This window comes from Hemiscyllium ocellatum, chromosome 29 (assembly GCF_020745735.1).
Source record: "Hemiscyllium ocellatum isolate sHemOce1 chromosome 29, sHemOce1.pat.X.cur, whole genome shotgun sequence".
Taxonomy (NCBI): domain Eukaryota; kingdom Metazoa; phylum Chordata; class Chondrichthyes; order Orectolobiformes; family Hemiscylliidae; genus Hemiscyllium; species Hemiscyllium ocellatum.
The window spans coordinates 21,695,279-21,715,824 of NC_083429.1; the positions used below are offsets into that span (position 1 = coordinate 21,695,279).

General features: G+C 43.3%; 2 protein-coding genes across 7 annotated transcripts in view; one reads left to right on the top strand and one right to left on the bottom strand.

Moving 5' to 3' along the window:
- The window catches only part of fam118b (family with sequence similarity 118 member B), a 61,896-nt gene extending 48,756 nt beyond the window's left edge, over window positions 1-13,140 (bottom strand). For 3 of the 6 annotated variants that reach the window (XM_060846788.1, XM_060846787.1, XM_060846780.1), the window contains exon 1: window positions 13,051-13,127. Coding sequence is in view for 1 of the 6 variants with exons in the window: in XM_060846786.1 (XP_060702769.1) it covers window positions 13,051-13,091 (41 nt within the window). In the remaining 5 variants the exon portion in view is untranslated. Of the gene's footprint in view, window positions 1-2,447; window positions 2,467-13,050 lie in introns of those variants that run through there. The other 3 variants (XM_060846781.1, XM_060846786.1, XM_060846784.1) reach the window with 3 other exon arrangements.
- Window positions 13,141-13,350: 210 nt separating this feature from the next.
- ilvbl (ilvB (bacterial acetolactate synthase)-like) overlaps window positions 13,351-20,546 on the top strand; it is a 40,974-nt gene continuing 33,778 nt past the window's right edge. The window contains exons 1-4 of the mRNA XM_060846911.1: window positions 13,351-13,521; window positions 14,184-14,385; window positions 15,910-16,037; window positions 19,873-20,011. Coding sequence (XP_060702894.1) covers window positions 13,399-13,521; window positions 14,184-14,385; window positions 15,910-16,037; window positions 19,873-20,011 — 592 coding nt within the window. The 5' untranslated portion in view covers window positions 13,351-13,398. The remainder of the gene's footprint in view (window positions 13,522-14,183; window positions 14,386-15,909; window positions 16,038-19,872; window positions 20,012-20,546) is intronic.

The following is a 20,546-nucleotide window of genomic DNA, read 5'->3' on the forward strand; positions in this document are numbered from 1 at the left end:
CTATAAGAGTACAACTGTGATCATGGGTAATTTACAAATAGATTGGACAAGCCAAACTGGCAATAATACTCTGAGAAAGTGTGGACTGGAGATGTGGACAGGTTATGCTCAAACATCGACTCTCCTGCTCCTCGGATGCTGCCTGACTGGCTGTGCTTTTCCAGCACCACATTTTTTGACACTGATAATAATATTGCAGAGGAAGATTTCCTGGAACATGTGATTTTTAACTAAAAAATATATGTATAACACCTGACAAAGGAGCAGCACTCCGAAAGCTTGTACTTCCAAATAAACCTGTTGGACTATAACCTGGTGTTGTGAGATTTTTAACTTTAGTCTACACCAGTCCAACACCAGCAGATCATGACATTCCACATTATGACGTTTATTTAAGGTCAAAACATTAAAGAACCAACTAGGAAGCAGCCTTTCCTCCAGTGAGGGAACAATAGAATGTGATGGAAAAGAGGTACCTCCAGAGCCACTCAGCTCTGACCTTATTACAGCCTTGTTCTAAACATAGATAAAAGGTCTGAATTGCAGGTATCACAGCTCTTTACATCAAGGCCACATTTGACTGATTCAATGGTATTACCATAACTGAATTCCCCCACTATCAACATCCTTGAGGTTTCCATTGATCAGAAACTCAACTGGACTTGTCACATAAACAGAGTGGCCACAAAAGCAGGTCTGAGGCTAGAAATATTGTGGTGAGTAACTCACTTTCTGACTTGCCAAGGTATTAACAAGGTACAAGTGTAGCTCCAGCAACACTCCAGAAGCTTGACACCATCCCAGACAAAGCAGTCCACTTGATTGGCACCACATCCACGAACATCCACTCACTCCACCACCAACGCTCAGTAGCAGCCATTTATACTCTGCAGAAATTCACCAAAGATCCTCAGACAGCACCTTCCAAACCCAGGATAAGGGCAGCATATACTTGGAACACCACCACCTTGAAGTGCCCCACCAAGCAGCTCACCGTGCTGACTTGGAAATGTATTGCCAGTCTTCCACTGTCACTGGGTCAAAGTCCTGAAATTCCCTCTGTATGATATTTTGGGTCAACCCACAGCAGGTGAACTGCAGCGGTTCAAAAAGGCAGCTCACCACCACCTTCTCAAAGGAAACTAGGGATGCCCAATAAAATACTGGCCAGACAGCCAGCAATGCCCACTGTCATGAGTGAATAAATTTTAAAAAATCAAGCAGCATCTATAGAGAGATGGTTTTTTTCAGATTTCCAGTATCTGCAGTTCTTCATATTTTTCCTTGACTGCATATACAATTCTGCATTGCAGAAGAGGACCTTTAGCCCATTGAGTCTGAACCAAGAAAACATTACTCTAAAGCAACATTGGAGCCACTTTCCAGCACTTGATTGCCTTCAGTGTTTTGACATTTCGAGTGCTCGTTCAAGTACTTCTTAAAGGTTGTGAGGTTATTTCCAACTGCCACCGGGACATGGACCGACTCAACCCCCTCACCCACTCCAACCTCTCACCCTCAATGCGCAGTCGTCCACTTCCTCTGCTCCAACCCCAACCTCACCATCAAATCAGGGGACAAGGAGGGGGTGCAATGGTAGTTTGGCGCACTGACCTCCACATCGCTGAAGTCAGATGCCAACTTGAAGACACCTCCTCCTACTGACCCCCTCGACCTCACCTCCCATCACCAAACCATCATCTCCCAGATCGCACACAACCTCATCACCTCAGGGGATCCCCCGACCTCATAATTCAGGAACCTTGGACCACTCAGTTCTATCTCCTACCCAAGAGCCACAAGCCTAACTACCTCGGCTGACCCATTGTCTCGGCCTGCTCCTGCCCCATCGAACCAGGTCATAGACTTCCAGGCCGTGCATTCCAGTTTCCCACCAATCTGAGTGAAAAATATTTTCCTCAAATTCCCCCTAAACCTGCTGTCTTTCACCTTAAAATTATGCCTTATTGTTACTGACCCTTCGACTAAGGGAAACAGCTGCTTTCTATAAGCCCCTCACAATCTTATACACTTCAATCAGCTCCTCTCTCAGTTTTCACTGCTCCACTGTCCCAAGCAACATCCTGGTGAATCTCCTCTGCAGCTCTCCTTCTTTCCTTCCGGTAATGCAGTAACCAGAGCTGAACACAGTACTTCCGCTGTGGTCTAACCAAAGTCTTGTACAGCTCCAACATTACCTCTCTGCTTTTCTAATCTTTGCTATGATTAATTAAGGCAAGTGTCCCAAACACCTTCTAAATTACCTTACTAACTACCTTATAACTTGTCTTGTGCCTTTGGGAGTCTATGAGTCAGAGGAACAGACCCCACTCTGTCCCTCTGAGCTTCCTAGTGTCCTGCCTTTCATTGAGTACTCCCTTATCTTGCTAATTCTTCCAAAATGCATCATCTCACACTTATTGTGCAAAGAAAAAGGATTACTTAACAATCATGTTGTGTAGGATCCATTAGGGAAGAGTGACCACAAAATGAGGCAATTGTTCATTAAGATGTAGAGTGAAGAAGTCAAATCCAAAATTAGGGTCTTGAATCTAAATAAAGCCAAGTTACAAGGCACAAGTTAATAATAATGAATTTGGGAATCTTACTAAAATGGTTAACATTTGATAGGCAGTGGTCAATATTTATGCATGAATTACAATAATTCTTCATTCCTACCTGGCGCAAAAATAAAACAAGTAAGATGTATTAACCAAGGCTTACAAAATAAATAAGAATGCTATTTGATACAAAGAGGAAGCATATAAAGTTGCCAGGAAACCAGCAAGCCTGAGGAATGACAGCAGTTTAGAATTTAGCAAAAGAGAACCAAAAAAACTGATGAAGGGAGAAAATAGACTGTACGAGTAAACTTGCAGTACAAATAAGAACTGTAAAAGCTTCTATAAATATTTGAAGAGAAAAAGATTAGCAAAGACGAACATAGGTCCCTCAGTTCATATGACAAGAGGAGGTGCTGGAGGTCTTATAAAGCATAAAGATAGACAAATACTTGGGTCCTGATCAGGTGTATCCCAAAAATTTGTGGAAAACTAGGGAAGAGATTGCTGGCCCCCTTGCTAAGATATCTGTATCATCAACAGCCACGGATGAGGGGCTGGAAGACTGGAAGTTGGCTAATGTGGTGCCAGTATTTAAGAAAGATGGTAAGGAAAAGCCAGGGAACTGTTCAAGGCTTGTGTAAAAGGGAACTACAGATCAGTGAGCCTTACGTCAGTGGTGGTAAAGTTGTTGGAGAGGACATTTCGAGGGACAGGATTTACATGCATGACTGATGAGGGATAGTCAACACAGCTTTGGGCATGGGAAATTGTGCCTCTCTAGCTTGACTGAGTTTTTTTTTTGAAGAGGTGACAAAAAAAGATTGATGAAGACAGAGCAGCAGTCATTGCTTGTATGGACTTCAGCTAAGCTTCAACAAGATTCCTGAAACAGCTCCAGAGTGGCCAGAATCCCATCATGAAGTCACCCTTTACTTACACATGCATAGTACTTGACATAGGTCTGGCTTCCTCAGAGCCAAGAGAATCCCTGACACTCTGTTTGTATCTGTCAGACTAGGTTAACAGCCCCAATCAGGAAACTCATTCTCTGAGCTCCACTCGGCTGACCTTGTAACAATCACTATATCCCTCTCCTTTAAGTCTGGGGACATAGGCTTGTTCTTTTTCACGTAGCCTCTCCTGGGACGTTTCCAACGAGTTCCAGTTCCTCCAATTCAGCCTTAGAAAAGGGTGGCAAGATCCGGACGGTAGTCTGCATTTTGTGCCCAAAGTCTCTTGGAAGAAATTCACCCTCTCCTTGAGGCTGGAAAAGCATCGGGGCAGCGATATCCACAACATCTATCTCAGACCCCGCGGTTCCCTCGAAGCTAAACAGAGGGGGAGAACCACGGCTTCTGACAACCTTTCCGGCTGATCTGAGGGGCCGGGTATGGAATAGTCCTGACAAGTTCGCATGTTTGCAGCTTTTGAGCCTTAGTCCATGCAGTTCTTCAGGACCGCCTTGCCTACCCAAACTATAATGTCACAGGACCTGACCCCACATCGACCATGCCCCTCACCCATGCAAGGCCATTTCCATGATTTCGGTATCAAACTTTGTCCCTGGAAGTAAACTGTCTCTCTGGTTTAGAGGAATCTCGTGTCCAGCATTGGAGTCCCCAATGCCACTTCGCCCTCTCCCCAGGTCCAGGAAGATCAGATTTAACCTGATACGAATCCTTCTCCCCATTAGCAACTCTGCTGGAGCTATCCCCGTTATTGCGTGAGGGTGGTTCTACAATCAAATATAAATTGGGACCATTTTGTATCAAGTAAAACTATAGGCTGTTTCTTTAAGCCTGGCTTCAAAGTTTGAACTGTTTTTTCTGCCAGATTATTGGATGATGGATGGTACGGAACTGTCCTTTTATACCAAATGCCATTCAACTTTAGGAAATGTTCAAATTCCCTGCTGGTAAATGGTGGTCCCTTGTCTGTGATTAACACTTCCAAGAGCCTGTCTATTGTAAAAGATGCTTGCAGCTTTTCTATCATCTTCACATTTGACAAATGAATCTTTGCACATCTAATCACTTTGAGTGGGCATCTACAATGACTAAGAACGTTGAGCCCATGAAAGCCGTTGAGCCCACTCAGTTACCCGAGGTGTAACTGAGTCCAAGGTCTGGTGGTACTAAAGGGTCACAGAAACACTGCAAAGATTGTGAGAACATTGGGATCGAACTGAATTCTGGGATTACTCCTCGAAGGAATCTCGGATTTGGGACCATTGAGGGGTTGCAAAGTGTGGAAGCAGTAAGATTGATTCCTTGATTGATAGCACTGGAGGACCTAGAAATGGGGGAAAGATCTGGAGAAAGGGAGATTTGAGGTGCAGAAGGACTGCACAAATAGTTCTGAATCACTGACAGAACACAGGCAAGATTTAGCTTGACACGAGAGTCTTAATTCACCTGGATATTTTTCCCTAACAACGGCATAGAGGGAGTTTTCAATCTTATCTGTGTTTTCAAGGCATGCGAATTCTAAGAATTTCACAAAATTCCATCATCATGTCAACAGGATTTCAAGGCAGGGCCTTCAAAAGACAACGTCTAGTTGTCTTATAATGGAATGTTGTCAGTACCAACCAGTCAGATCACATGAAAAGTTGGAATTGAGGCCTGTAGAACTGAACCAAGCAAACCTCAAAAATTAGTGCATAAATTTGGGAGATGCATGAACCAGTAGTTTAAAAAAAACAAATGAAAGAACTATGGATGCAGTAAATCAGGAACAGAAACAGAAATTGTCGGAAAAGCTCAGATGGCAGCATCTGTGCAGAGAAATCAAAGATAATGTTTCGGGCTGAGTGACCCTCCCTCATAACAAGTTCTGAGCTTTTCCAGCAATTTCTGTTTTTCGCTAGTAGTTTTATCTTTTGGTACTTAAGATTGTGGGCTCACTTCTTACTACAAAAATTGTTTAAAAAAGGTTGATATTGCATGCCAATATCTGGTATGGTACTCCTACACTTCTCTTCGGAAGAGGGGTGACAGAATTTTGATCCAGCGATAATGAAGGAATGGCATTGCAGTAACAATTGACAATGGTGTGTAGCTTGGAGGGGAACTTGCAGATGGAAGTGTTCTCAAATATCTGCTGCCTTACCTTTCTTGGTGGTAGAGGTCACAGATTTAGAAGGCATTACTAAAGGAACCCTGGTGATGCATTATGTAAATTGCTGCCACTATTCATCCGTGGCAAAGGCAGTGAATTTTGAGGGAGGTATACGGGGTGCTAATCAAAATGGGCAACTTTCAGATAACTGCTTTCTTAGATTCCATTATAGTCAAGGACAGCCAGGGAGGAATCCCTGGTGTACTTGCCAATATTTAACAATGAATGTCAACTTCACATCACATTGCTCGTTATGTTACAATGATGATTATACTTTAAAACTACATTGGGACCACAAAACTTTGAGAATTCCAGTGGTCATAAAAGCAAGAAATTTCTTGAAAGAAGATTAAATTAGTTATTAGCTTCCTATTGTACATTTTATTTATGGGACGGGAAAATAATTTCATGATTTTGACATTCCAAAGCTTGCAGCTAAAGGGCGGCACGGTGGCACAGTGGTTAGCACTGCTGCCTCACAGCGCCAGGGACCTGGGTTCAATTCCCGCCTCAGGCGACTGACTGGGTGGAGTTTGCACGTTCTCCCCGTGTCTGCGTGGGTTTCCTCTGGGTGCTCCGGTTTCCTCCCACAGTCCAACGATGTACGGGTCAGGTGAATTGGCCATGCTAGATTGCCCGTAGTGTTAGGTAAGGGGTGTGTATGGGGGTGTGGGTGGGTTGCGCTTCGGCGGGTCGGTGTAGACTTGTTGGGCCGAAGGGCCTGTTTCCACACTGTAAGTAATCTAATCTTAAGTACTCTCTAATTTGCATGCAATGCAGTAACACTGCAGTAAAAGACTTTTTTATTGAAAATTGCCTAAAGGCATCAGCTGAAACCTTTGTATTTTCCTGGAAAGGAATTTTATGTGAGATGTCTGATTGTTGTTTTATATTATTATTTATTTTTGTTCAATATTGACTATAAAAGTCACCACATACATTTCCTTTTTGGACTGAAAACAGGAAAGGTATTCGAACTTTGCAATAACGCTGAAATATCAGGAGAGTTTTGCAACTTGGAAAAGGAAAAGTTGAAACGGTGAGATTGATACATAATTTTCTTTTCTTTCATTTATTTAAGTGCATTGTTTGGTTTTAGTTTGTTGATATAAAGCTAGGCTTACAATGGCAGGAGACCTCAAACCCCTGGCATGTGTGTCTTGCCTGATGTGGGAGCTCAATGGCGTGGCTGACGTTCCTGACTCTTACACTTCCAAGAAGTATGTCCAGCTGCAGCTCTCGTTTGACCGCATAACGACTCTGGAGCTGCGGATGGACTCACTGTGGAGCATCTGCAGTGCTGAAGAGGTCGTGGATAGCACGTTTAGTGAACTGGTCACACCATAGGTTAGAATTGCTGAGGGGGACAGTGAATAGGCGACCAAAAGACAGAAAAAGAGTGGAAAGGCAGTGCAGGTGTCCCCTGTGGTCATCTCGCTCCAAAACGGGTATGCATTTTGGATACTATTGGGGAAGATGGCTCACTAGGGGAGGGCAGCAGTTGCCAAGATCACGGCACCGTGTTGGGCACTGCTGATCAGAAGAGTGGGAAAAGGACTCATAGGGCCATAGTCATAGGGGATTCTATTGCGAGGGGAGTAGATAGATGGTTCTGTGGCCGAAAACTGGACTCCCGGATGGTATGTTTGGGTCAGGGATGTCACCGATTGGCTGCAGAGCATTCTAAAAGGGGAGGGTGAACAGCCAGTTGTCTTGATGCCTATATTCATAAGTAAAAAACAAGACGAGGTCCTGAAAGCAGAATTCAGGGAGCTAGGAGTGAAGTTAAAAAGGAGGACCTTAAAGGATTACTACCAGTGCTACGTGCTAGCCAGCGTAGAAATGAAGAAATAGGCAGAATGAACACATGGCTTGAGGGATTGTGTAGGAGGGAGGGGTTCAGATTTGTTGGACATTGAGACTGGTTCTAGGGAAAGTGGGACTATTACAAAATGGATGGTCTACATGGAACTAGTGCCCTTGCGGGAGTTTTTACTCCTGCTGTTGGGGAGGGTTTAAACTAATGTGGCAGGGGACTGGGATCCAGCAGAGAAAACAGGTAGGCAGCGAGGTGGAGACTGGAGATTGTAAGAATCATGAAGCTAGCATTAATAAAGGGAAGAATAGGCAGAGAGCAGATGAACGCAAAAGAACTACTGGTCTGAAGTGCATCTACTTTAACGTAAGTAGTGGAAAGGCAGATGAACTTGGATTGGTGCCTAGAAGTATGACATCACTGCAATCACAGAGACTTGGTTGAAGGAAGGACATGACTGGCAACTAAATGTTCCAGGATATTGACACTTCTGACAGGACAGGGAGGGATTTAAAGGGGTAGGGGAGGGGTGGCGTTGCATTGCTGGTCAGGGATGATATCACAGCTGTGCTAAAGGAGTACACTATGGAGGGCTTGAGCAGCGAGGCATTATGGGTGGAGCAGAGAAAGAAGAAGGGTGCAGTTACATTAGTGGGGCTGTTTTACAGGCCTCCCAACAGTGAGCATGAGATAGAAGAACAAATAGGTAAATAGATTATGGAAAGATGTAGAGCCAATAGCGTATTGGTGATGGGAGATTTTAATTTTACCAAAATTGACTAGGATACACTTAAGTGTCAGAGGTCTGGATGGGCCAGAATTTGTATGATGCGTCCAGGAGAGTTTTCTAGAACAGTATGCCAATAGCCCGACGAGGGAAGGGGGCCATATTGGACCTGGTGTTGGGGAATGAGTCAGACCAGGTAGTAGAAGTTGCAGTGCAGGATTTCTTTGGGAATAGTGACCACATTCTGTAAGTTTTAGAATACTCATAAACAAAGGTGAGTGGTCTTGAGGGAGCAGTACTAAACTGGGCCAAGGCCAATTATATAAAACGTAAGCAGGAGCTGGGAAATGTGGATTGGACACAGCTATTTGAAGGGAAGTCCACATTTGAAATGTTGGAGGCTTTCAAAGATAGGTTAAAGATAGTGTAGGATAAGCATGTCCCATTGAAGGCAAAGGATAGGAAAGGCAAGATTCATGAACCGTGGATGACAGGAGAAATCGTACGACTAGCCAAGAGGAAAAGGGAAGCATACACAAGGTCTAGGCAGCTAAGAACAGAATGGGCCCTGGAGGAATATCAGAAGAGTAGGATCAGTCTTAAACGAGGAATCAAGCAGACTAAAAGGGGTCATGAAATGGCTTTCGCAAGCAGATTTAAGGAGAATCTCAAAGCCTTTTATTCTTTATAAGAAGTAAGCAGGTAACTAGAGAAAGGATTGGTCCACTAAAGGATAATAAAGGAAGGCTATGTGTAGAACCTGAGAGAATGGGTGAGATTCTGAATGTTTACTTTGCATCAGTGTTCACTGAGGAGAGGGACGTGATACATGTTGAGATTAGAGATAGAAGTTTGATTAGTCTGGATCACCTTGACATAAATAGAGAAGATGTGTTGGGTAGGCTAGAGATTATGAAGGTAGAAAAATCCCCAGGACCGGATGGGATCTATCCCAGATTGCTGAGGGAGGCAAGAGAGGAATTAGCTGGGGCCCTGACAGATATCTTTTTGGCTTCCTAAAACACAGGTGAGGTGCCGGAAGACTGGAGGGTTGCTCATGTTGTCCCCTATACAAGAAGGGTAGCAGGGATATTCCGGCTAACTACAGACCAGTGAGCCTGACGTTAGTGGTGGGAAAGTTGCTGGAGAGGGTAAGGATCTATTTATATTTAGAAAAGAATGGGCTTATCAATCATAGGCAACACAGCTTTGGGTAGGGGAGATCATGCCTTACCAACTTAATAGAGTTCCTTAAAGAAGTAAGTTGATAGATGAAGGAGCCGCTGTAGATTTCACATACATGGACTTTAGTAAGGCATTTGAGAAGGTTCCCCATGTTAAACCAATAGAGCTAGTGAAGCCACATTATGCAGGGTGTTCTAGCTAGGTGGATAAAGAACTGTTGAGCAACAGGAGACAGAGCGTAGTAGTTGAAGGGAGTTTCTCGAAATGGAGAAAGGTGACCAGTGGTGTTCCACAAGGATCAGTGCTGGGGCCACTGTTGTTTGTGATATACGTAAATGATCTGAAAGAGGGCACTATTGGTATGATCAGCAAGTTTGCAGATGACACGAAGATTGGTGGAGTAGCAGACTGTCAAAGAATACAGGAGAATATACATAGACTGGAGAGTTTGGCAGAGAAGTGGCAGATGGAGTTCAATCCAGGCAAACATGAGGTGATGCATTTTGGGAATCTAATTCTGCAGCGAATTGTACAGTGACCAGAAAAGCCTTGGGAAAAGTTGATGAGCAGAAAGATCTGGGAGAGCAGATCCATTGTACCCTGAAGGTTGCTGCACAGGTGGATAGAGTGGTCAAGAAAGCATATGATATACTTGCTGGCAGGTCATGTGAAAACTGCACACAACGTTGGTTCTGCCACATTTAGAATACTGTGTACAGTTCTGGTCGCCATATTACCAAAGGATGTGGACACTTTGGAGAGGATGCAGAGAATGTTTACAAGGATGTTGCCTAGTATGGAAGGTGCTAGCTACGAAGACAGGTTGAATAGGTTAGGTTTGTTTCCATTAGAAAAAAGGAGGAGGGGGAGAAAGACCTGATTTAGGTCTACAAAATCATGAAGGGTATAAACAGGATTAGCTTTCTCCCAGGGTAAAGGATTCAATAAAGAGAGGTTGCGCTTTCAAAGTGAGAGGTGAAAAGTTTAAGGGGAATGCACGCAGCAAGTACTTTACACAGAGGGTGGTAGGTGTCTGGAACGCTTTGCCAGCAGAGGTAGTAGAGGCAGGCATAGTAGATTCATTTAAGATGCATCTGGACAGATGCATGTGTAGGCAAGGAGCAGAGAGATACAGATGCTTAGGAGTTGGGCGACAGGTTTAGATTTGATTCAGAGCTGAAAATGTGTTGCTGGAAAAGCGTAGCAGGTCAGGCAGCATCCAAGGAACAGGAGATTCGACGTTTCGGGCATAAGCCCTTCTTCAGGAACGATTCCTGAAGAAGGGCTGATGCCCGAAACGTCGAATCTCCTGTCCCTTGGATGCTGCCTGACCTGCTGCGCTTTTCCAGCAACACATTTTCAGTTCTGATCTCCAGACCTCACTTTCTCTTCCTAGATTTGATTCAGCTCAGGCTTGGAAGGCCGAAGGGCCTGCTCCTGGGCTGTAAGTTTTCATTGTTCTTTGCATCAGACCAGCAACAGGAGCTTTGGAAAACTACCTAATGACAGTTCTTGGATTTATCCAGCTGCAGTTAATTGTAATTACTCTACAAATTAATTGCAGAGTAGCCAGAGACCTTCAGAGTCAACAAACTGAAAAAAAATCTCCATCTCCTGGTAGGAGTGAAAAGCTAACAAAAAAACTTAAAAGAAAGAATGAAAACTTAAAGGAAAATAATGGACCTAGATCTGTTAGATCAACTATCATTGTGAACTTAAGAACTAGGAGCAGGAATAGGCAATTCAGACTCTCAAGCCTGCTCCACCATTTATTATGATCATGACTGATCTCATCTTGGCCTCAACTCCATTTTCCCACCTGCTCCCATCACCTTTTGACTTACATTCTGGATGCATATGAAGAGAGGATACTCAGGGAGAATAATTGGGCACATTAAGGACCAAGAGAGCAATCTGTGCCTGGAACCAGAGGATATTATACAAGTGTTAAATGAGTACTTCATGTCATCTTCACTTTGGAGAAGGCCCTAGTGAGAGAATTCAGGAAGAGGGACCGAGGGGTTCTTGAGTAATTTGACATAGGGAGTTACAGCATACATTATAACCTCCCTGCTTTTATGTTGGAGCTGTTCTGAGGAAGTTATTAAGCCAAAAAAGAATAAGTTCCATTTTTGCTTCTTTATCGTGACATATTGGGAACTCAAGGGTTAGAAATTCCACTACTAAAAGGACTCATTGCAGTATTGATTGCATGCTTGTCCTCTTACAGAATGAGACTGGACATCACTGCAGGAGAGGGGGGGGCTGGCTGATTCCAGGAGAACAGAATCCTCTGGAGGCATACATGTGAATTTCACTTCTAGCCTCAGGCAAAGGTATTCGTCCTCCCTAGACAAGACTAATAGCCTTGGCCATAACCTTATTAACTGCTTCCCCTATCTCTTACCAGGAGCTTGTGAATCCAACAATGAGAACAAAGCAAAATCCTTCTGCCTAAATCCCTATCCATCAACATATGATTATAAAGAATATGATAACCAGTTCCTGTAAACCATTTGCTATTTGTCACAGGAAATCAGCAATCACTGGGCATTGTAAAATTGTAATTACCGGTCTCAGAATGTAACAACAATCAGGTACGTGACTTGTAGACTGCTGTATTATTCCTATAAAATATACTGCTTGCATGTAGGAAGAGAGATTCATCGAGGGGTGCCACCACAAGACTCCTTTGTTGTCATCCAGAATCTCTTGCTGGCTGTCCAGAAACAAAGCATCTACTTTTGAACTGAAATTTGTGTCATCCGGAGTTGAGAGTCAAACTTCCACAGTACAGGAGTTTGGTGTACTCTGCACAGTTCTGGTCACTGCACGGTAGTTTAAGTTGTCACAACCCCAGAGCCCCACAATACTGGACATTTTTAATATATAATTCCAAGATGTGTTTCATTAAAAAAATGACACAGCAAGCAAGGAATGACCACATTTGTCTCATGGGAAGTTAAGTTCATCACCAGACTAGTTCCTGTGGGAGCAATTGCTTTGTGAGGTAAGCATTAAGTAGACTAGATTCAGTGAACTTTAGAAGAATTTAAACATTTAAGATTTTTAAAGTGCTTGACTGGCTAAATGCAGGAGAAAACGTGTCTTTGGCTGGGGAATCTAGAACATAGGATTACAGAATCAGAATTTGGGGATAGTTATTTAGACGAGACAGGAAGAAATCCTTTCCTTCAACAGTTTATGAATTTTTGGGATTTTCTATCTCAGATGGCTGTGAATACCCAATCATTAAGTACATTCAATACAGAAGGCAAGAGACCCTTAGATATTAAGAGAATTAAATGACGTACAGACCATGTGGAAGGTTGAAGTAGCAATAGAAGGTCAGTCAAGATATTACTGAATGAAACTGAAAGGTCAAAAGGCCCACACAAGCTCCTTTTGCTATGCATTAATATGAAAAATATCAAATTATAAAATCATTATGTGGTTCATTAATGTCCTATAGAGAAGGAAACTTCTGTCCTTACCCAGTCTGCCTACATATGACTCCAGGCCTACAATAATATGGTTGTCTCCTAACTGCCCTCTGGACAGTAGGGACGGATAATAAATACTGGCCCACTTTCCAACCATGAATAAAAACAATTAGTATTTTGCTCTAATGCACCTACCAGAGGCACCAGTGAACATCCAGTTGAATGCCCACGATCATCTCTTGGCTCTGACTGTCCTTGTTGGTGAGAGGGCTGATCAGCGCCGCCCTCAGGGACAAGGACGTCACTGCAGGCCCCGCTCTGACGTCACCAAAGATATCCAATCAGAGGCTCGATCCCGCGGGACCTCTGCGCCTAACGTCACCGCATGTCCCGCCTTCTCAGCGCGGTGGATGGACAGCTGTGTTGATGACGTTTTAGGCCGGTTTATGATAGGTCGGTGATGGTGTCAGTCATCCTCCTGGAGACGGGGCTTGGCCCAGGCGGCTGCAGCGGCTGGGAGGATCCGGTGACAGGGCCGTGGCTATGGGGCTTGGAGTGGCGGCGGTCGCTGGCTACCTGCTTTCATGGGGCCTGCTGGCTGTCGCTTTTGGCGGCTCGCTGTTCGCCGTCTGGAAACTGGGGCTGGTTCAGCGGCTGCGATATCGGGTGAGCAAGGAGGTGGGAGGCAGGTCATTGACCTGTGCAGAGTTCAGAGGTCAGTGAGACTGAGGGGAGGGTGGAAGGTCAGAGGTTAGAGGGGCCTTGTTGGTGGTCATTGGTCAGTGAGCCTTGTTGGAAGGGGGAAGGGTCAAGTATCAGAGGTCTTAATGAGCCTTTTTGGGGAGGGGTCAGAGGTTATTGAGTCTTGTTGGGTTCAGAGGTTCAGTGACCAATGTCCCTTGTCCTAGCAGCTGGTTGTCAGGGAGCAGTGATCAGTTGCTGAATCGTGATGGTTGTCAGGGGAATTTCCCCCTCTCTGTAGCATGTGGGTGTCAGAGGGCTATAGTTTCTCTATGGGGTGTGGCAGGAATGGGATACCTGAGGTGCTGGCTCCTTCCTCAGGTGGGATCATTGACTCCTGCTGTGCTGAAGTTGGGGTTAAGAGGTCAGTGATCCCTATCCTGGATGAAAGCTCGCTCCAGCCCAGGGAATCCACAATACTCTGACACTAGCTGTGGTGGGTGGTCATGACAAAGCTGCTCCAAAGTAGGAGAGGCTGACATTCTGCACATGTGGTTTAAAATGCTGCATAAAATAAAGTGCACTGTATCGGAGCGGAGGCTATTTCAGTGGATGAGTGATGTTTTTCTCCTTGATTCATTGAACAGGTGGAAGCTTCAAGCCCCAGACATGGTGGTGAGAGTGTAGCAGAGGTGCTGAAGGCTCATGGCGTGAAGTACGTGTTCACCTTGGTGGGAGGACATATCTCACCAATCCTTGTGGCTTGTGAGAAGATTGGCATCCGTGTGGTAGACACGCGACATGAGGTCACAGCTGTATTTGCTGCTGATGCTGTGGCCAGGCTTTCAGGTAATAAAAGTAGCTGCTCACTGTGTAGTGGAGAATCATACACTGAGTGCAATCTCTAAAGAAACACCCAACTGCACCAAACCAACACTTCCCATCCTTGTGGTTTCCCTGACAATCTTCCTAATTTGGAGATAATGAGGATCCAGTGGATGTGGTATATCTAGATTTCCAGAAGGCACTTGACAAGATACAGCATAAAATATGGATACAGAAGGTTAGATTCCAGGAGGTTAAGAGTACAATATTGGTTTATAGAGGATTGGCTGTGACAGAAAACAGAGGGTTGGGATAAATGGGTCCTTCTGTAGATGGTGAACTGTAACTCATGGGGTGCCATAGGGTTCAGTTCTCAGACCTTTACTCTTTACAATCTATTTGAATAATCAGCAACAGGATCAGAATGCAACAGAGCAAAATTGATGGAGGATTCTAAAACAGATGGGAAAACAGCCTCTGATGAGGAGATAAAGATGGGTATTGATAGACTAGGAGAATTAGCCAGAATCTGGCAGATAGAGTTTAATGTGGATAAATGCAAGATTTTCCATTTTGGTTGGAAAAATAAAAGGGCAAATTATTATTTGCCTTCCTCCTGTTCCTATGCTCCAGATACCGTAGAAATGAATTTCCTTCAGGTCACAAATTAATTTTCATTACTTTCTCCAGAATCAGTTATTCACTTATGTAGTTTTGAAGTTATTTTGCTGATCTTACAACAAGCAGTTATCACTTCTTGCCTTTTGCTATAGCCTTACTTTGGCTTTGTTGTGTAGCTATTTCTGCGTAACGTGTAGCCAAAAATATGGTGTGCTTTGATTACTGTCTCTGACCTGTTTCATTGTTATCCACATAGGTAAACACTTCACAGCAGAAACACACAGGTTGTTCAGTGTACCTTGCCCTTTTTTTTTGTAGGTTCACTACTTCGGTCCAGAGTCTGCATCTTTCTTATCTAAATGTCACTGCTAGTCTTATAACATGGTGTGGGGGACAATTGCATTTAGTAAATGTTTAATGAGGGGCATTAAAGATGACGTTGGAGATAATGCTGTAAAATGGGGTGATAAAATAACTTTTTGTTTTTCTATCATAATCTAAGTTCTGTTTATCAAGTCAGATTGCGACCAACAGTTAGTCTGCACTTTTGGGATAGACATCATGTATTATCTTAAATTGGCTGCAGCATAGATTCAACATTGTAGGTTGGCTGACCTGCCTGCTATATTGCCATATTGATGCTTCTCCCAAACTGTACAGCTCAGTCCTTACATTGTACAGCAAAACCGCACACCATTCAGTATCTAACTGAAAAATCAGGAGATTGCACACGGAGATCAAAATCCTGTCTTTTCCCTTTTACAGGAATGGCAAAGAAAGCGTGGCCATGAATGCTGTAATTATTTTCAATAAATTGGGGGATGATTGACTTAAGGTCAATACATTGATGGGTTTGTCTGTTGTTGCAATGCAAGAAGCATGGCTATTGAATGTGTGTACTGATAGCTAATTGCCTTTGTGTTTCAGGTTCTATTGGTGTTGCTGCAGTAACTGCAGGTCCTGGTTTAACCAACACTGTAACTGCAGTGAAAAATGCGCAAATGGCAGAGACTCCAGTACTTCTAATTGGGGGAGCAGCTGCAACTCTTTTACAGGTAGACAGAGCCTTTCCATGAGGGAGTGTTTGCACGCGGTACATCTGATGCATTTAATAACAACGGCATGTGTTTATATGTATTAACTCATTGTAACACATCCCAAGGTGCTTTGGAGCATCAGACAGAGGATTGCATCGATCCACATAAGGAGGTACTGGGGCTGGTGATCAAAAGATGAAACAAAGAAAGAGAAATGGATGTTTAGGGAGAGAATTGCAGAACTTGAGGCCCAGGTAACTGAAAGCCCAGATATCACTTATGGAGTGATGGAAATAGAGGTTGATCAAGGTCAGAATTACCTGGACAAAGTTTATGGCATTCAAGCATTGCAACTGTCATTTATATATACTGTTTTTAATGTCATAAAACAGTCCAAGGTGCTTTTGTAGTAGTGTTATCAACAAACTTGAGTCTGAGCTGTATAAAGAAAGATTAAGGCAGGTAACCAAAAGCTTGTGTCTAAGAATCGAGCTTTAAGGAACGATTTGAAAGAGGGGAGCAAGGTGTAGAGATGAAATGCTAGAGATTGTACCTAACCAGTTTAATGCACAAACGTTAATAGTGGTGTGAGGAAAGTCTGGGATATTTCAGGGTTGTTAGAGAACTTAGGTTTCTCTCGTTCAGTTGTGGCTGGCAAGATCAGCATTTATTGCCCCGTTACCCCTTGAGAAGGATTGTAGCTCGCGAGGTTACAAGATAGGGTTGTCATCATAATAGGATTTGCATATAGCGATGAGAGTTTTGTAATCAAAATGTTACCATTCTGAATGCTAGTATATGTCCCTGAACAGGGGAAGGGTGTGAGTTAAGTGGGCTGCAGTATTTTGTTCGAGTTAATGTATCAGGAAGATGTGAGATGAAAAACAATGTATTCAGATTAGACTGCAAGCAAGATATGCTTTGCACCGAATGATGAATTAGAGTATTGACAGTTCTGTGTCACGTGATTATCAATAAAGTCTGCATATCTTTTAACGCATTTTAGTCCAGATCTAAATTGGATGGCAAGGTGTTATAAAATGTTAAGTGTGGCTATGTATGTGAGAAATACACATTCTTAAAATAAAGTTGCTGTCAGGAAAATACTTTCACGAAGTTTAGTCAGCGATAGTTTCAAATAGATTTTGTCTAACATTGCACGTAACTTGGAATCTAATCAAGAGTTTCGTGTAGTTTGTTTTATAAACCATATTTTTATGCACTGGCTTTCAAGTAGGAAAAGATTCCAATAATAACATGCTGTGTCTCTTTTTCTCCTGAGAAAGGAAGGCTAAAGAGATGACCTGATAGAGGTCTTTTAAAAATATGCAAGGTTTTGAAAGTTGGATAGAGAGAGAATATTTCCTCTTGTGGGGAAGAGCATAACTAGACACCATCAATGTAAGATAGTTACCAAAAAGTCCAAATGGGAATTTAGGAGAAACAATTGGAACTTCGGATCAAAAATGTGGTGAGAGCAGTAACTCATTGATACCAAGAGTGGTTGAAGTGTAGAGCGTAGATGCATTTAGGATGAGGCTTGACAAAGATAAGAGGGAGAAAGGAACAGAGGATTGCAATAGATTTTAGATGTGGAAAGAGAAAAAGAAGATCTTTGTTGTGAACTGTTTAGCTTGAGTGGCCTGTTTCTGTGCTGTACATCCTATGTAATAGGCAGAAAAATTAGACTGCGAGTTGATGATGGGGAAATTCACTTGGATCACACAAACTTGGCGAGTTTTGAACAAGACGTTGAAGGATAGAGAGATGAAGAAGTGGTGCATGGAAGGGAGTTCTGAAGCCTGACACTCGAGGCAAATCCAGCAAAGGTGGGAAGAAAGATTTCACCAAATGCAGGTCAAACATGAATTTCTGAGGGCCTGGCTGCCAGGGTAGGATAAGAGGAGACGTGAGATGAGGGCAGAGATGTAAGTACAAAGGGAATTAGAAATTGGAGTGTGCCATTAAAGGTGGCCACGAGGAGTTGTTTGTGTGGAAGGACTCGTGCTGGGAAACTCAGTTGCCTGTAGTCCCTAAGCATGCAAGGATGGTGTCACATACATCGAGAATGAGCCAAGGCATTAAGTTAATGTTCACAATCAAAACAAAAAAAACTTGAGGCTCTGAATGACAAAAAAAATCAGCCTCTAATACAGATTCAGACCTCATTGTCCCAAAGTCTTCCCTTCAGCAGTACCTCAGGATCGAGAGGATGCTTTCCTTTCGCTCTGGTGTTGTGTATTCTGAGGTGATTAAACAGTGCAGTGCTGAAGTCATATACCCTTCCGCAGGTGGGGCAGGTGGTGTTTGTTGATGTGGATGATTAACATGTTCAAAATTCTCTGCTGGTTCTTGGCCTTCAACTAGGCTTATCAGAGACGCTCAGAATGGTTGGCTCCTTTTTCTCCAAATTGGATGGCCCTGGGCTAGAGATTGCAGGCTGGTTATTTTGTGACAACACTAGTGTGTGCCTAATCCAGTATCCACTTCATGGGAAGGTAGAGACCTTTCAAATTCTGGGTTAACTCTTAAATTAATGTTCTTCTACAGGCACATAGACATTGCTAGCTGAGAAAAAAAACAAGTTTCATTTAGACATCCTTCACCCTTCTGGCAGGATGTCATAGTGGAGCTGTGGAGTAATCCCTGCAATCGGAGTCATGTAATTTGAAAACATAATTTTCTGTAGCAATTGTATTTGTGTTTGAATGATATGATGCTACCTACCATGGTGATGGCTGGTGGGTTCTGACCTTGCACTCTGGGAGATTGAAACCTTCTCAGTTAGAATCTATAACAATGCTGGGATGCACTGGAGCCTCCAACTGGTGTATATACGGACAGCTCCACCTTTACTACAGCTTTGCAAAGCTGTAGTACAGCACATATGCACTCCAATATGTATTGGAGGATTCGGAACTAATTTTAATGAGTATGAGATCAATGAGCACCAAAAGTGTTGGCTGAACAAGATGGAATGTTAAAAACACTGCTTCAGAAGTGTAGCAGTGTATAGAAGCTGAAGGAGTTAGTAAGGAAACATTGGAGTTGGGTGGTTTGGGGACATTGAAAGCTTGGATGAGAATTTCACAAGCAAATGAATACGATTGTGTGATATTGTGGAGATCTGTGTAGTTTTTTAATGTCACTGAAGATATGTTAAGCTGATTGATTTAAGTTGATTGAATAGGATGCTGAGGTTGTGGACATCTTCAGAGTCCAGAGGTACCAGAAAGTTGGGAGACACAGTGGGGTAGGTTATGTTTCATAGTGTCTGTGTACATGTGTGGCTACTAAAGAGAAGAGCAAAAAAGAGAAAGATTAGATTACTTACAGTGTGGAAACAGGCCCTTCGGTCCACACCGACCTGCCGAAGCGCAACCCACACATACCCCTACATTTGCTCCTTACCTAACACAACGGGCAATTTAGCATGGCCAATTCACCTAACCTGCACATCTTTGGACTGTGGGAGGAAACCAGAGCAACTGGAGGGAACCCACGCAGACACGGGGAGAACGTGCAAACTCCACACGGTCAGTCGCCTGAGGCGGGAATTGATCCCGGGTCTCTGGCGCTGTGAGGCAGCAGTGCTAACCATTGTGCCACTGTGCCGCCCACAGGTGAAATTTAAGATAGCAATACAGGAAAAAGAGGAGAATTTTTTTTATATATATGCTGCTGTGCCATGATGAGGAAGACAGAATGTGGAGAAGGAAGTTCAATCAAAACCCAGGGCTCATCAGATGTCCAGACACTGTTAATGGGCTAATGGGGGAAATTTGGTACAATAAGTAAACCTCAAATGTGACTTTAGCTAAGTGCATTATCTTATTTCTACTTATCCTTTTAGGGCAGAGGTGCGCTGCAAGATATTGATCAGCTGTCACTTTTCGGAACCCTCTGTAAGTTCTGTGCTACTGTCCGTACGGTTCGTGACATTGTTCCTGTGCTCCGGAAAGCTATTGCAGTGGCTCAGTCTGGTACTCCAGGTATGAAATTCAATAATCTCACCTGATACGGTTTTCTGTTCTTTGGCTCCAAAACAATCTCAAATAAACTTCTGTTAAAAATGCATAGTGAGTCTGCAAGGTTTTCAGAGCCAAAGGGCAGGTCAATATTTGTCTAAAGATACTAATTTTAACCAAATTTTCTCATCTTGTTTCAGTTGCACAAACACTGTTAACTCTAGTTTTTAGTTATTTGTGCAAGATGGCTGAAAGGTGAGCGGATTAAAATTGGGAGTAGCCATGTAACCCGCAAGTCTGATCTACCATTCAAAAGGAGAAAGTGAGGACTGCAGATGCTGGAGTACCAGAGTTGGAAAAATATGGTGCTGGAAAAACACAGCAGGCCAGGCAGCATCCAAGATGCAGGAGAATCAACATTTCAGGCATAAGCCCTTCTTCAGGGCTTCTTGCAGTGACACTGAAAGAATGATGGTATATTCCCAAGTTAGAACGTTGTGTGGCTTAAAGAGAAATTTGCAGATGATGTTTCCATGTATCTGCTGCTTTTGTCCTTCTA